Source organism: Andrena cerasifolii, chromosome 8, assembly GCF_050908995.1.
Source record: "Andrena cerasifolii isolate SP2316 chromosome 8, iyAndCera1_principal, whole genome shotgun sequence".
Lineage (NCBI taxonomy): Eukaryota > Metazoa > Arthropoda > Insecta > Hymenoptera > Andrenidae > Andrena > Andrena cerasifolii.
In genome coordinates this window covers 11,508,953-11,523,962 of record NC_135125.1, presented here as the reverse complement: position 1 = coordinate 11,523,962, position 15,010 = coordinate 11,508,953, and the positions used below count along the sequence as shown (strand labels likewise).

At 44.7% G+C, this 15,010-nt stretch overlaps 2 protein-coding genes across 6 annotated transcripts; one reads left to right on the top strand and one right to left on the bottom strand.

The window, feature by feature from the left end:
- Positions 1 to 59: 59 nt before the first annotated feature.
- Positions 60 to 5,211, top strand: LOC143372138 (fatty-acid amide hydrolase 2). 2 transcript variants are annotated; one of them, XM_076818072.1, is made up of 7 exons: positions 60 to 358; positions 2,303 to 2,510; positions 2,616 to 2,819; positions 2,880 to 3,407; positions 3,479 to 3,868; positions 4,368 to 4,550; positions 4,627 to 5,211. In XM_076818072.1, exons 2-7 carry the CDS (start codon positions 2,307 to 2,309, stop codon positions 4,723 to 4,725), a joined length of 1,608 nt encoding a protein of 535 aa, XP_076674187.1. In that variant the 5' UTR covers positions 60 to 358; positions 2,303 to 2,306; the 3' UTR covers positions 4,726 to 5,211. The 2 variants fall into 2 exon arrangements, with proteins under 2 accessions (XP_076674187.1, XP_076674189.1); XM_076818074.1 differs by lacking the exon at positions 60 to 358 and adding an exon at positions 655 to 1,085.
- Positions 5,212 to 5,669: 458 nt separating this feature from the next.
- LOC143372142 (clavesin-2) lies at positions 5,670 to 14,177 on the bottom strand. 4 transcript variants are annotated; one of them, XM_076818089.1, is made up of 7 exons: positions 13,926 to 14,177; positions 9,167 to 9,363; positions 8,203 to 8,407; positions 7,964 to 8,087; positions 7,657 to 7,869; positions 6,935 to 7,268; positions 5,670 to 6,862 (listed from the first exon to the last, which is right to left on the bottom strand). In XM_076818089.1, exons 2-7 carry the CDS (start codon positions 9,327 to 9,329, stop codon positions 6,555 to 6,557), a joined length of 1,347 nt encoding a protein of 448 aa, XP_076674204.1. In that variant the 5' UTR covers positions 9,330 to 9,363; positions 13,926 to 14,177; the 3' UTR covers positions 5,670 to 6,554. The 4 variants fall into 4 exon arrangements, with proteins under 4 accessions (XP_076674204.1, XP_076674200.1, XP_076674201.1 ...); XM_076818085.1 differs by having other exon boundaries at positions 5,670 to 7,268; positions 13,926 to 14,175; XM_076818086.1 differs by lacking the exon at positions 13,926 to 14,177 and adding an exon at positions 10,409 to 10,709 and having other exon boundaries at positions 5,670 to 7,268.
- Between the last annotated feature and the right edge of the window lie 833 nt (positions 14,178 to 15,010).

Genomic DNA, 15,010 nt, shown 5'->3' with positions numbered 1-15,010 from the left:
TGTACCTGATAGATGTGTATTTACTTCCGAAGCCATCGTCGTTCCCATCACTACCTGGCGGCCATCTTACAGCTTATCCCCGCGACCCGCCAAATATCTCCACCACGCATAAAAGGTCGCAACTCGCAAGTCCCAGCGACTGTGGCGATTGCGCGAATCCCGTTTACAGTGCCCGTGCCGACGAAGGTGTGCGCGGAAGATCGCGGGAGCGGTGTCAGTCGCCTACGAGTGGCCGGGAAAAGCAGCATCACGCGGAGCGGGATATTGCGCTGTCGATGATTCGAGTCGAATCGGTTTCCCATCGGTGAGGTGTCAAACGATCGCACACTGGCGGACAGCAGTCTTTAAAACCGTTATCGTAAGTACTTGATTTTCGTAAACAGCTACCCGGTATCGCTCACAATCCTTTCCGTTCCATTCTTCTTCCACTAACACGTTATACGTCGCGCTACAAAACACACTTAACGTTCATTCACATTTTTCCTACTCGAAAATCATCAGTCGAGCAGAACACGATAATGAACTAAGCGTTTCGAGAGGGGCGTGGGGGGAGGGGGGGCGTAACGAGTTCGAGATCGTGATCGAGATCGATTAACCGTACCCGACGATTGGGTTCATTCGATGGACTTTGTATCGATCATTCATAGATAATCCATCGTGTTTTCGAGTTAGCCGTTTATCGACCGAATCAGCCTCTCCCCTCGGGTTACGCCGACGGCCACTCCACGGCAAGCTTCCGACCGATGGAAAACGCCCGAGCGTCGAGCGAAACGAGGACTACCCTGAAATGTGCCGCGAGTGTCTTCCGGTTGTACAAACACCACAAACACTGTCAAACTCACATGGCGTGCTGATTCGTCGGCCGGCACAGTCTTCGCGCTAATGACGCATAAATACGAGGTTACATCATTATATACTTATTGGTTCGTCAGAAATTACGCGACCACCGCATAAGTATTCATCCTTTGTGAAACTACGTGGGATGCCAGACGTGTGCGCGTCGATGCTCGCTCATCCAACGATCGTTAATCCAGACACACCGGCGTCTCCACATAAAAACACGTCCAGATCATTCGCGGCACAAGGTCAGTCAATTAATCCGCCTCCAGAAGCCTACATAGCACGACTAAACGATCCAGCTGATCCAGACAACAATTGCGTGCCTCTTTCTGTGGCCCAGCGACCAGGGTTAACCTGTTAATGTGGTTGCTTCTAATCCAGAAGCGCTTCGGTATATTTAAAAACGATTAAAGGAGGGAATTAGTCCATTTTACACGCGTCCTGCTCCACGTTCCGTTGTATCACTATGTTTTCGCGTGTTTCGCGACGAGTCAACACGTTTTCCGTGGTTAACGGGTTAATATCGGGCGCGATGCGAGGCGATCAGGGCCCGTGCGCTTTATTGGCCGATTCGCCGATTTGAATGAATTAGTTCCGCAGCAAATATAATTCGTCGCTGGGTGTTTATTAAATTAGCTGCTATTACGGGCTTTATCGGTGCGATACGGTGACCTCTTTCAGCGACCATTAAACGACATAATGACAGAAACGTTTATACAATTTGGAATGATACAGCCGTTGATGCACTCCGTGGATAACGATGCAAAGATAATGTACGATGAACGCGCGCGTTCAATGTCGCCGTTCCACTGCATGTCTATCGGGAAATCATTGAAAATTCTCCTTTTTTCTAACGTTAAGAGTCCGGTTGTGCATAGAGGATGCGTGACGACTGACGCTTTTTTATTAGAGCACTGCGGCCTCGGAGTGGTCGATGTAACGGTCACGTTGAATAATAAAAATAATCGAACGGCATGGATTATCGCATCGGTTCCCCTGGCAAGGCTTTATCGAGAATTATCGCTGCCGATAGGCATTTTTACGGCCCCTCTTTTTAGGTTTACGAGTGCTGGCAATTTACGTTCGCGACATCCATCTTAAGCGTAACTTTCAAAAATAAACATTACCGGCTTACGCAAGCAGATATGAATACAGAATTCTTACTGTTTTTCTGCGAACGAGGTTGCACAATTTTCAAGCATCGCGTGCGTGCTCGATAAAAGAATGTAGCAAAAAATCAATCATTGTTTATTCCTTTTTAATATAAAGTTAAAAAATGTATTGCTATAAATTTTTTACGTTCTTCGCTCTATCTTTCTCTCCTTCTTCTTCTTCTTCTATTCTTTCTTGTACGATTAATTATAATCATTTAAACCATTGATGTGTGACGTATTAATTCCTGTACTGTCTAGGTGGATTGTAATGCAGTTCTTATTTTTCTTTTGCACTCGTTACCTTTTAGATAAATGACCAAGAGTAAAAAGCACGACAAAATGCACTCCCAGGGGAAAATATTAAGTGTGATTCATCGAATCATTGAACTGGTCGGAAGAGGGATATATCTGTTCATTGCATTTTTAAAGGGCCCTGCCGAGTCTCAACCACCCATAAAGGATTTGACTCTCTTGCATAGCGCAGCTACCTTAGCTTTTAAAGTTCGAAATAAGCAGGTGAGTCGAGCCTTTCCTATATAACAACGATTCGGATCTCTACGATGAGAGGAAAGAATATTCGCAACATATCTGTCTACATCTAACGGATCCTTGTATTCGCAGTTGACTTCAGAAAATGTAGTACAATCGTACATTGATAGGATAAAAGAAATTCAGCCAGTATTAAACTGTACAGTGGAGGACCGGTTCGAGGATGCCCTCAAAGAGGCAAGGAAGTGCGACGAACTACTGAAGTCTCCAGACGCACCGTCTCCTGAACTATTAGCCAAAGAGAAGCCTTTCTTTGGAATACCCTTCACAACAAAGGCGAGTCTTACGTAACGATACGCTGAATGCTTAACGTTTAAAACCTATTGCCGATTACAGGACTGTATTGGCATCGCTAACATGAAGCAAACAGCTGGTCTAGTTATTCGCAAGGACACTGTTTCTGAGCAAGACGCGGAGGTGATACGATTGATGAGGGCTGCTGGAGGCATCCCTCTGGCAACGACAAACGTTTCAGAATTGGCGATGTGGTGGGAGACTTCCAACTGCTTGTACGGCACTACGAAAAATCCCTACAACACTAGGCACATCGTCGGAGGATCTTCTGGAGGTGAAGGGTGCATACAAGCGGCAGCCGGTGCACCGTTGGGAATAGGATCGGACATTGGCGGCTCCATTCGTATGCCCTGCTTCTTCAACGGTATCTTCGGGCACAAACCCTCCACAGGTACAGTCTCGAACGAGGGTCAGTATCCGAGTGCTCAGAGTAAAGACCAAGACCGATTGCTAGCAATCGGTCCGATGTGCAGATACGCACAAGACCTGCTGCCTATCTTGAAAGTCCTCGCGAATGAAAATGCAGGCGTATTACGCTTGGACGATAAAGTAGACATTTCGAAGATAAAGGTATGAATTATGCGTTTAAGTTGTGGCCGGCGATCGCGCGCGATGTTTGACGGATGATTATTTGAATTTAGTTCTATTATATGGAAGACGACGGCGGTCAGTTCTTAACATCCCCGGTAGATCCGGAAATAAAGGCCTCTATGCGGAAGGTGGTCCATTACCTCGACAAAGCGTACAAGATCAAGGCGACCAAGCTCAGCATTAGGAAGCTGAAGAAGAGCATCGACCTTTGGTTGGCGAACATGCGTTGCAAGGACGAGAAGGATTTCACGTACGAATTGTCCAACAGGCAAGGCCACATAAACCTTTGGTGGGAGTTCTTGAAATGGACCGTGTTCATGAGCAATCACACCCTGATAGCCCTTCTCACTGCCACGTTTGAAAAATACACGGTAATGCACGGAAGCGAGAAGCACACCAGACTGATCCAAGAAAGCAGGGATCTTTACCAAGAATTTCAGGTAGGTTTCGCCAACTTCTTATCCAAATATTCACACTGTACAAACTCTTTTGTATGTATAAAAAAAAAAAACAAGAAAGCTACTATCACGATATCTGAAACTGACAAGTACTCGTAATGTAACTCATCAGGGTTGGAATTGGCTCCTTTCTTCAAGATACCGATTAATTCTTGCAATCGAATTGCGGAACTATACTCTTTGTTAAATGGATGCGATTTCTTTCTCGGCCCGGTCAGGCCACTAGTCTATCTATCACGGTATAACGTGTTTTCCTAGTTGTAGTAACAGAAACATACTTTTTTGCCCTGCATGCAGAATGAGACTTTTTCCATTCATCAGTAGAAATATATTGCTCTTGTGGATCTGCGATAGTTATTTTTACATTGTGAGACGAGTGATTTGAATATTTCTATAAGCATGTTCCCAGAAGCATCCAGATGTTCTTCCTCTCTTCTTTCCACGTATCCTTACAGTGTTCTAACTAGTATCTGCACTTTAGGAAATCTTGGGCCAAGACGGTGTGTTCTTGTATCCCACGCATCCAACGGCCGCGCCATTGCATTACGAGCCACTGATTAAGCCATTCAATTTCTCATATACTGCGATTATCAATGTTTTGGGCTTGCCTTCCACTGCTTGCCCCTTAGGCATAAACAAGCAAGGGCTTCCCATTGGTATACAGGTACGATTCTTGTGCCTCTTAACTGACAATTTGATGCTTAAAGTGTATCATTCTTAATTCCACCCATTTGCAACAGATTGTTGGCGGCTTACATCAAGATCGTTTAACGATAGCAGTCGCTGAGGAGTTGGAGCGCGGCTTCGGAGGCTGGGTCCCTCCTGCAATCGTAGCTTGACTTGACAATAATCCCGCGCACGGTACGACGCGTAAAGTCTCTTTCTACTGTACCCTGCCATCGTTATTTTTCGATAAACAGTTTACACATGAATATGACGCGCAACAGAAAAATCACAAGGTGAAGTACAAACTCGTGTTGAGAAAGTTAGATGTTCCGAGTGTGTTTCGTGTTCTGTCGATTGAATAACCGACTATAAATTGCGCCACGCTGAGCATATAATCATACGGTTCATACGAAAATGCATAGTCTTCGTGTATCCTCATTATTTATAAACCGATGTCAAGGGATTTTGTTTGTAATGAAAACCAGTGTCCACAGAAGTAATAACATTTGTACATAAGCAAACTGTTGCATTACACTTCACTACCGTTTTTATATACCTCATCGTAGATCTTTGTGTAGGGTTTTCTATTTTCATACGAATCGAGAGAAAAAGGGGGAGTGTACGTGCGTCGGTATGAGGGCGAGATAGAGAGATAGAGAGAGAGAAAGAGAGAAAAAAAAGGAATTATATGGTAGCTAGGTGCTTTCGGTAATGTGATGAAGTATTAAAGATTCTACGTTTATAATGTGTATTGATGTTAAAACCGTATACATATATATATATATATATTTTATGTACTAAAACAATAAATTTTTATTCCATCATTCTACCATAACTTCTTTTTTTCTTAACGTCTCATCTGCTTGTGTGATTGCTAGCGATATCTACTTGCGATATTTTGATGGCGACTGATTTTCTAATTTGGAATATTGTTCGTTTAACGTACTAATGCGCGTTACGTTGCTCGTCATTTTACAGATGCTATATACCACTGTTTTACTACTTAGTAATTTATATTTTTACGACACTAGTTATGCATTACGATTTATGGCTAATAAGACTTTTTCTATTTTCAACGTATACGACCAAAGGGAAATGTTTTAAATAATAAGATATATTTGTGGGTGGCTTTAAAAATATATTGTATTTAAAATATTTAAAATTGTAAGTACGCAATGTTTATAGTACGACACTTTCGTATATGTAATACCTGATAAGAGATCCTTAATTTCATGATGCACTTCGTATTAATAAATAATTTAATACATATTTACAGAACTAATACGAATTGTTCTTGTCGTGTAAACCCTTCTCAAAAAAGACGAATAATAATATGAAAAATGTGTAGGATAACTGGAGGTAAAAGTATACTATCCTTAAGCTCCTTTTCATATTATAAATACTCGTTGCAAGTTACAGAGCTATTTGTAGATTATATATAATAAAAAAAAGAAGGAACCTCAAAAATATTCAAGCTATATCCGCTTTCGTTCTGCTACGAATTGTAGCAGTATATATGCATAGATATTTTTAAATAGACGGAAATTATTTCAATATCATTAACCATAATTGTTTCATGTATATGTTATTATCGTCGATATTTATATCATTTCTCTAACATGTTACGATACAGATAGGCAGTGAATTTGTTCTATAAATGAATTTATGCATTCCCTATCATAAGCGTTCCTAGTAATACCACTATATAATTAATTCCTGTTGAGACCAATGATTCGAGTGTACCCTCCGTGTATGAGAAAAAGATAAAAGCCTCACTGACGTCTAAATACGGTTACTATATCACAAGGTATCTTTTAAAATCTATAAAGTTACCTAGTCACTTGCAGACCCTAAAGCTATCTTAAACCTAATCCCTCCCTCCCGTCAAACAGACGTCCGAAAAAATTTGATTCAGTTATTCGCAACCAGAATCAGTGTACAAAAAGGTCTACGTAAGTACTCGACGGATTCATTTGAAACTACTAATCCAGAGGGATTACTATTACGTTATGAGATTCGTTTCTTCAGAAGGAGTTTCGCACTTACCTGACTCAATAAGTGCATTCTCCGACCTATCTAGCGAATTATCCTTACTATCGTCGCTGTCCGGCCTATTCGAGACTCCGTATTCGTTCGAGTTTACCTCGGACCGGAATGTTAACAAGCTATCCTCCAAATCTGTGTACGCCTCCCTTTTGTCGTGGAAGTAATCGGCGTTCCCATTGTTCAACATCTTATCTTTACTCTGACAATAAGTATCGTCGTCCTCCTTTATCGTCCTACTCTCTCCTCTTCCCGCCTTCCTCCCATCTACGTGCACAATACCGCGATTAATCAAATTCAGCTCTACATTTGTTACCGCTGCTTTCTTTATAGACTGACTTCTCGCGGAGCCGCCGAACGGATTGAAGAATCGCCTCCCGTTCTCTCTGTTCATGGCATTGCTCGACTCCACGGAGTTCGCCTCGTTCCTCTTATTGTTCTCCGCGTTCCTGGACTCGACAAGCTTATTATCAGTGGAACGCCCCGCGTTCTCGGCTTGCTCTTTGTCTTTCTTTATGGCCGCCAGCTCGGCTTCCTTCATCGCTGAATGAATGACTGGCTCGGCCCATAGTCCCGGGTTGAAGGCTGGCCCCGTGCCACCCAATTCCGCTGGCAGAATGTCAGTGGGCAGGTGCTCGTGCAGGGTGCTCAAATTGTTCCCATGGAGATAGATCTGCAATTATTGATTCGAGATACCCAGCTTGCAGAGAACATCGCGCGACGCTCCTCGTGATATTAACTCGAGTCGCCTGGTCAATATTTAGCCACCCGTATCTCGAGACGTGTATGCAAAAGCATGTTTGAGTTCCCCGTGTTAAGCAATTGCACGCACGAAATTATGGTGAGCGTAATTAGGATTTTTACTTCGTAACGATACGATTACAGTTAGCGAAATTAGAACAGATATGCGAAGCGATTCTACGCGGTGTAATGACATTATTTACAACTTTAATGCAAGTGAAATAGGACAGCATCTGATCAGAAATAGATAAGCATCTGTTCCAGATTTAGTCATCATAGACTAAATCCAGGCAGAATTGGAGGTGAAATATTCCACTTACCTTGTTCCGAGTCTTTTCGTCCAAGAATGGTTTCACGAGGGCTAGCGTGGCCTGGACGTAGAGAGGAGCCGACAGGAAGTGTATAGCTTTGAATCTAGCCGGAAATCGTCCCCGAAGAGCGGCTATTAGGTTTCGCAGAGCCGCTGCGCCCAAGGCACCGCCCTGCCGCAAAGAGAATCCGCTCCAATCTACCACCGCGACGAAACCGGATTGCTAAAAAAGGAAAAGGAATTGGAACGCCTTTAGCTATACTTGACTGAGCGTCTTGGCCCACCAGAAAAATACGCTACACCGTTTCACGTTGTACCTGATTCCTTGGGTCTTGTATGAGGATCTCGAGGACCAAGAACAGGGCCCTCTGCACCGACAGCGCTGGTACCGCGATCGGGTCCCACTGCGAGGCTAGGATCACCAGCACGCATCTGCCTTTCCTGTGTTGCCAAAACAGTTTGCACGTTTAAAGAAATTCCAGCAGAATGATATCTGGGACATCGTCGACTGCCATCGCGCCGAGAGATATTCAAATTGGAAAGCAACTGCTGTTACCTATCGCGGGCCGGAAGTACGCCCGGTATGCCCGCGCGCAACGCCCGCTGCAATGCCGGGTCTCGAGCCGTCAGATTCCCGAAGATATCTTGCCGATGTGCCACTTGCGCCTGATAAGCGGCTATCAGCGCGGCAGCCTGCTCCGTGCGATACTTCCGGGCCAACAGGAAGCGCGTAATGTATTCGTCCGTGCAGTGCTTCAGGTCTAGGAGCAAACAGACGTGTACCACTCATTATAATGCTTCGCGTGGAAAGAATAAAATAAAAATGACCGGCGCGAAGCCGCGCCGGAAATTCGAGGATCTACGCTTTGAAAACGAATCAGAAGCTTCATTTGCTTGCACGGAAACGGGTGTTTTACTATCGATAACGGGACTAGTTGAACGACTCGTACTAAATACATAGTACAGGCTTCACTCTACGAGGGCTGGCCACGCTTAAAAAATATCGCCGCAACTACCACAAGCGCACGAGAAAGAATGGATCAGCATCTAGTTCGCCAACACTTCCACAATATTCCGTGGATGTGATTTAACATTTAAGGCAATGCTACGCCATAGGCTCTCGTCTAGACCATAATCCCGAAATATTGTGGAAGTGTTCGCGAAGTATGTAGATGCCTATCGTACACGGGTTAGCAACCCTCCGCCGTGCATTTCGCACTCCGCTGAGTGTAGATAAGATAACGTTAGAGATGTAATAGATCGTGGTGTATTACCCTACGCTAGATGGATTAGACATTCGCAACAAATGACTAGCGATGGCTTCGCACGGTTGAGATATCACTTAATCGAAGAAAGGAAAAGTAGTAAGAAGATGAACGCTTCATGGAAATGCCCTCGAAAAGCTTCATGGGTCATGGGACATTAATGTGAACCTTCAAGAGCGACCTCCTACTTTTTAGTGCGCAAGTAGAGTAGGACCGTCTTGGTGACCCAGACGTCACTGATGCACCCTTTCTTACCTACATCCGGCATTTCCCGCAATATCGCTCTAACGGTCTTAATGGCCAGTTTCTTGTCGCGTTTGTCGAATCTGGCCTCCTCTTCGTAAATGCTTCGCGCCAGAGCGGTGCTCGCGTGACCCCTCATGGCCGGGTCCCACATGTACTCGCAATACTCGGACATCTTGCGTGCCCCTTCTCTCTGTTTTATCACAGATCTGAAACAATCGCACGCAATTAGAACTTGGAACCGGCACGTGCAGAGGGAAAGGAGTAAAATCTTGCAGGGTAACCACCCTATCGGTTGAGCTATCGGATTATCGATAGACACTGTTTCCCTGAGTCCAATACCGGATGCTGTACAAACACAAATCCTTTTAATCTATTATCGTTACTTCCCAAGTTGACCAACGAGCTATTTACTAATGGCGAGTACACGAAGTATCTCGCAAACGCCGGACGGCAAAAATAGACACTCCCACTAAAGTAAATGAAGCCTTATGCAATCGGAGGTTACCGCCTGTAAACGTCCCATTACACCACGGAAATTATCAATCGATATGAGTGATTGCAGTCACATGCCCCGTTACCCAAGTACACGTAGCAATTACTGCCAGCGCTAAGGAATAAAACAAGATTCCAATCCCTGTTTGCGTATCCACCAAGAAAACATTCTATCGACATTTCTGGGTTATTCTAAGAATTCGTGGTTACCTTCTTTACACAGTTTTCCAGGTTATCGCTGATGTGCGCGGCAAAGGAGGCAGGCTAAAGACAATATTAATCAGTAAGACATCAAACAAGGTGCTGTTTCGCCTTGAATGAATCATTCCTCGGTGAAACACCGCCAGGACGCAACATTACACGGGAGAGCTCCTTCAACCGGTCGGGGTAACTGCTCTTTCAGACTTTTACCTGGGTCTCGCAATCGATTCGAAGCTCTTTCCGAGCGTAAACTTGATCGCGAACTCGCATATTATACGCAGGAACTTGTTAACGGTGTCGCGGAAAATCAACTGCTGCGCCTACGTGCGACACGAGTCAGATCATTCGAGAAGTCATTAACTTTATCGTTATTGTTACGCATTTAATGTAACGCTGTTAGGCAGCAGAATACTGGGAGCACGTTTCGTATGATACTAAGTAGGGTAGAGTATGTTTTACAAGGACTGTTTGTGTATAGAATATTATACAACTAATGGTAACTTTCCAGGCAACGGAAAATTAAATATCACGAATTGTAGTTACCGGTGCGAAACTTACGCGGAATATTTTCAATGGTTACTAACCACTTCGACCGGTATCACGAATTATCTTTGTCCGTGGACCGTTGTTTCTGTTTCACTATCAAACTTGTTCGAACTGTCAGGCGAAGTTTAGGCGAGACTTTCCAAGAGGAAGAGGAGGTGCGTCGGTTTGCTTAATGCTGGAAATTCACTGTACGGTCGTATTCTTTCCTGTCGCGTACCGAACACGTCGCGTCGAAATGCCCGGACAACCGGGACAAAGGATTCGTTTACCGAAGGGACCTCGTTGCTCGAACGATCACGAGCGAACGGCACGCAATGAAGTCGCCTGTTGCGATTCGCTCGAAAGTGTTGGGGCGCTGGGTAACAAGAGAGCGAGAGGGAACTCACGGAGAGATGATCGCCCGATTGGTGGAACAAGGAGAAGGATCGCCCGCGGAGAAGTGATGGGTTCGAAGCGCGTCGAGCCTGATCAAGCGTTAAGATAATCTACTTCCAACGTTCGCCGACCTCTTCAACCGCTCCGATCTGCGATAATATTCAAATCGATTCGAACTTTTACAAACTCAAGTTGCTCGAAAACTCGCGAGAAGGAGCGCAAGAGTACCCATCGCTACTCCGATGGGAGTGAACCAAGAAAGGAAATGGTAAGTCGGACGGGGACAAGAATATTTCTGTCGGGCGTGAGCGTGAGGAAGACAGAAGGCGCAGGAAAGAAAAAGAATGACCTGTACTGGAATCGAACGGCAGGAAGGGAGAGGGGAGGTGTGCCAGAAGGAGACGGAAGACCGAGGCGGAAAGGAAGAATGCACGGTGCGAGGGAGAAACAGACGATCGACGGAGAAAGGAAACGGGAAACTACGAAGGTGCGCGCGAGAAGAGTGGAGAAAAAGAGAGACGAAGCCGGTTACCGGTACGGGCTGACTCACCCGATCGTTCTTGTTGCGCTATCATGTAAACCCGTTCTCCAAAAAATGCAAGAGCGTCCTGTGGTAGAAAATATCGAAAGTGCTGGCAGGTGTATAAAACTGAATTACATCATTCCCACGGAAATTGCGAAAACGGAACGTTGCTTTACGCGCGTTCCATTCGACAGTACTTGTCCCTTCAACGGGAATTCGCAAATCGATTTTACACGTTTCACGTCGCGGATTACAAAAATTTCGATAGGAATTCCTATCACTCGGCCTGCTATCGAAGAATCTTTATAGAAAACACTGTAAGTGCAAAGTTAACAAAAAAAATGTTTTTTTGGAGAAAATGTTCTACGCGTCGATGATAACACTATATTTAGTAGGTATAGGATTTGATTTTTGGTATTTACACTGTTTTTTACGAGAACTTTTCAATTACCTTTGGCGCACAGAAGTTGTAGAAACAAAGATTTATCGCCTTGACTGATAGCGGTTTAATGATCTCGCGTGTATGTAAATGGCGCTCGCGCGATTATTTCGCGGGCCCCTCGTCGTCGCACACCTGCGAACGAGGTTTCCCAGAAAAATTAATCGAGCAGATGCCTCCCGTCCGGTTTTTTGTCAGCTCGGTTAAACGCAACACCCAGGAAACGATGGACTCGTTTCTGAAAAGGACGAGCCCGTGTAAGAGCGTTTTTGCGCCCGAGAGTATAAAATAAGAGGTACAAGTAATTACAGTATGTCGGGGCCGCGGTCCCTCGCGCGACGAATAAAACATTCATAATCGGTATTGAGTGTAAAAAGGGGAACGCGCGTACACGTAAGTTCGGTTCGATACACTCAGCCGTAGACGGCCACTAGGCCTGATTGAAACACCACTTGTATATCCGACGAAGGAACAAGAATCTCGATTTATGACGCGAAACCATTCAATTCTTCCATCGATCGATTCCAGCCAAGGACGAGGGTCGCCGATCATCGGTGCTTTACATTAAGCGCCGTAATCCATGGCTGCTCAACAAAACTACGCTGCTGCGGTATATCGCGACTAACCCATCCTCGCAATTAAAAGCAACGCGGAGACTCAGCGTCGGGTGTTGCGCGAACGAACCTGTGCGAAAGCTTTTCAGAAATTCGCAGAGGAGTGTAATTTTATTCTTCAGCGATACTCCGGCTTGCGCCGTTCCAATCTGTGTAATAGATACAATATCTGTAATGCTATTGTTATATTTTTTAATTAATTGCAAAGCTATCTCGTAATCTACTGAAACTCCATTCTATCCCGATTAAAGGCGTCGTTACACCGGAACCAATTAATACGTAAGGATACCACTGTGCTAGGGGAGGATTTCTTAATTGAAATTTTATTTAATAGGAATAATATCGAATATCGTGGAACAGCTGGTTTGCAGGGATATTATGATTGCAAGCTTTCAAGAGTCATGTTGCAGCAACGATAACGTACAAATCGAAACTGTCATCGTGTCGATTCCTAACGTGGCAACCGCGACCACGACCGCGGATAACCTTATGATTCAACCGCCCTGTTACGAAAACTTTCGCAATATTTAATAAACGATAGCGCAGTTCTGAAACAGCTCCGCGCATGTATAAGTTACTGGCGGTATTTATTTTTCTTTCCCCCGCGATGCGTCGAGTGCCCGCCCCTCTGCACTCGAAGGACGAAAACAATCCGTTCGGCTAACGCCGCCATACATTACGCAACATAACGGTAGAGTACGGGAGAAGCGCGACGAAGAAGAAGAAGACAGAAGTTACCGGTTTCTTTCGGCGCCGTAAATGGTGGCCGCAACCCAATTCTCGGGCTTTTCGATACGTTGCAGCGACATCGTGCTTCGGTATCAGTTTCGCGTCTACCATGCCCGCGATTATAGTTTTCTGCTGTACATACTACCTAAACAATGTTTACGCTAGCTAAACCTATGCGTGCGATAATATTAGAAGCCAAATGTAACTCGCGGTGACTAGGGAACAGAGATAATCCAAGTATGAATGGCGTTATTAATTTTCTTATCGGTGGAATACACTTTTGTTCGGGGCTGGTAAGCGTGGTCGGTAGTGTCGATACTACTGATCGAGGACCGAGCAACGAAACGCGAGACAGAGCGAACAACGAGAAGGAAAGTAATTGCGCGTTTTCCCTTCCACGGTGCAAGAACTACGGCGTGGTGGAAAAGGCGCAAGGAAGGCTGAATTATTACGGTTCGTGTAACTCGTGCTTGCCAATTAATGCACAGGCTTCCACTAAGAAAAAATTTATTTCAGAGGTGAAGTAGCTAGTAACGAGCCGTGATTTCGCATGAATTCACAGCGCGTCGTCAGAGTGGCACGTGAGCACGCGAGAAAACGCTATGAATATGGATTTAGCGAATCCCGCCAGTGTTCTTGGCTTTTCACTGTCTCTGGAAGCTAGTCGTGAAATTCGATTGTTAGCGACCGATTCTAAGGGCACGAATGCCAAGGATTCGCTTGTTGTTCGAGGCGTATGAATATTCAAGGCTCGGCGGACCGTGACAACGACAAAAAGCCAGCTATAATGAAAGCCTGTTACGTTGCCTGGCCATTTAGTGCGTGGCGTTGTGGGCAGTGTATAGTTACCTGTTTATGCTACGTCAACGGTGCAATTTCGTATCGGGTAGCTGTGTCCGCTCGAACGACGCATCGAGATCAGTCACTGCCCTGGACGAGGTGAAAAGAAAGGCGAGCTTCGTTGCTCATCCGTGGCCGCGAACGGGAACGGGTCTATAAAAGTATGAAGCACAAAGGAAGACGGACTCGCGGCACAGCAGGTGGACGATACGTTCGGCGCGAAACTGGCCTTTCGAAACTGTCGCATAACCGATGCGATCGTCGGCCCTCTGTCAACACTATGGATATTAATACGAAGGATTCGTGGTTGGTGGGTAAAACAGATTAATTCAGAACAGGAGGCAATCTTGAGAAACTTTTTATATGGAATTACGGTATGTAGTTAAACAGAGCGACACTGAGGAGCACGTAATCACAGACCAGGTATAGGCACAGACCAGGATAGATTTTGTCGATGGTCTGGGTTACATTATGTCGACAAAAGTTTAGTTGAAGAAACATCAGAAGAAAATTTTAACCATTTTCTTATGATACATGACATGATATTACGATATCTCTGTCATACGTGGACCAATTTTGTTGGATTTAGTCTTATTCGAAAGCTTATATGCGGTTTACATAAGAAAAATGCCGGCTGTACTTCCGAAAACCGGTCAAACCCGATTGGGCTGAAATTTTGTAAATAGTTTAATTTTGCATAAAAGTAACGTTTGCGAGAAGGATTTTTGGCGAGTCGAAATTTTTTTTTTACCATTTCAATGTCGTTCCCTACCTTAACGACCGCGACTGATCTCTCTTCTAGGCTCCAACAATAATAAAGCATGCCCCTGAACGACCGATCAGTATCAAGCTGATATCTCTTTCTAAGTTGATCTCCGGGAACGACATTGAAATGGTAAAAAAATATTTTAGTCGCTAAAAATCCTTCTCGCAAACGTTATTCTTATGCAAAATGAGGCTGTACTTCCGAAAACCGGTCAAACCCAATTCGACTGAAATTCTGCAAGTAACTTCATTTTATCTAAAAACAATGTTTGCGAGAAGCGTTTTTTGCGACTCGAAAGTTAAGATCCAAATTTTGCGAAAAATGTATA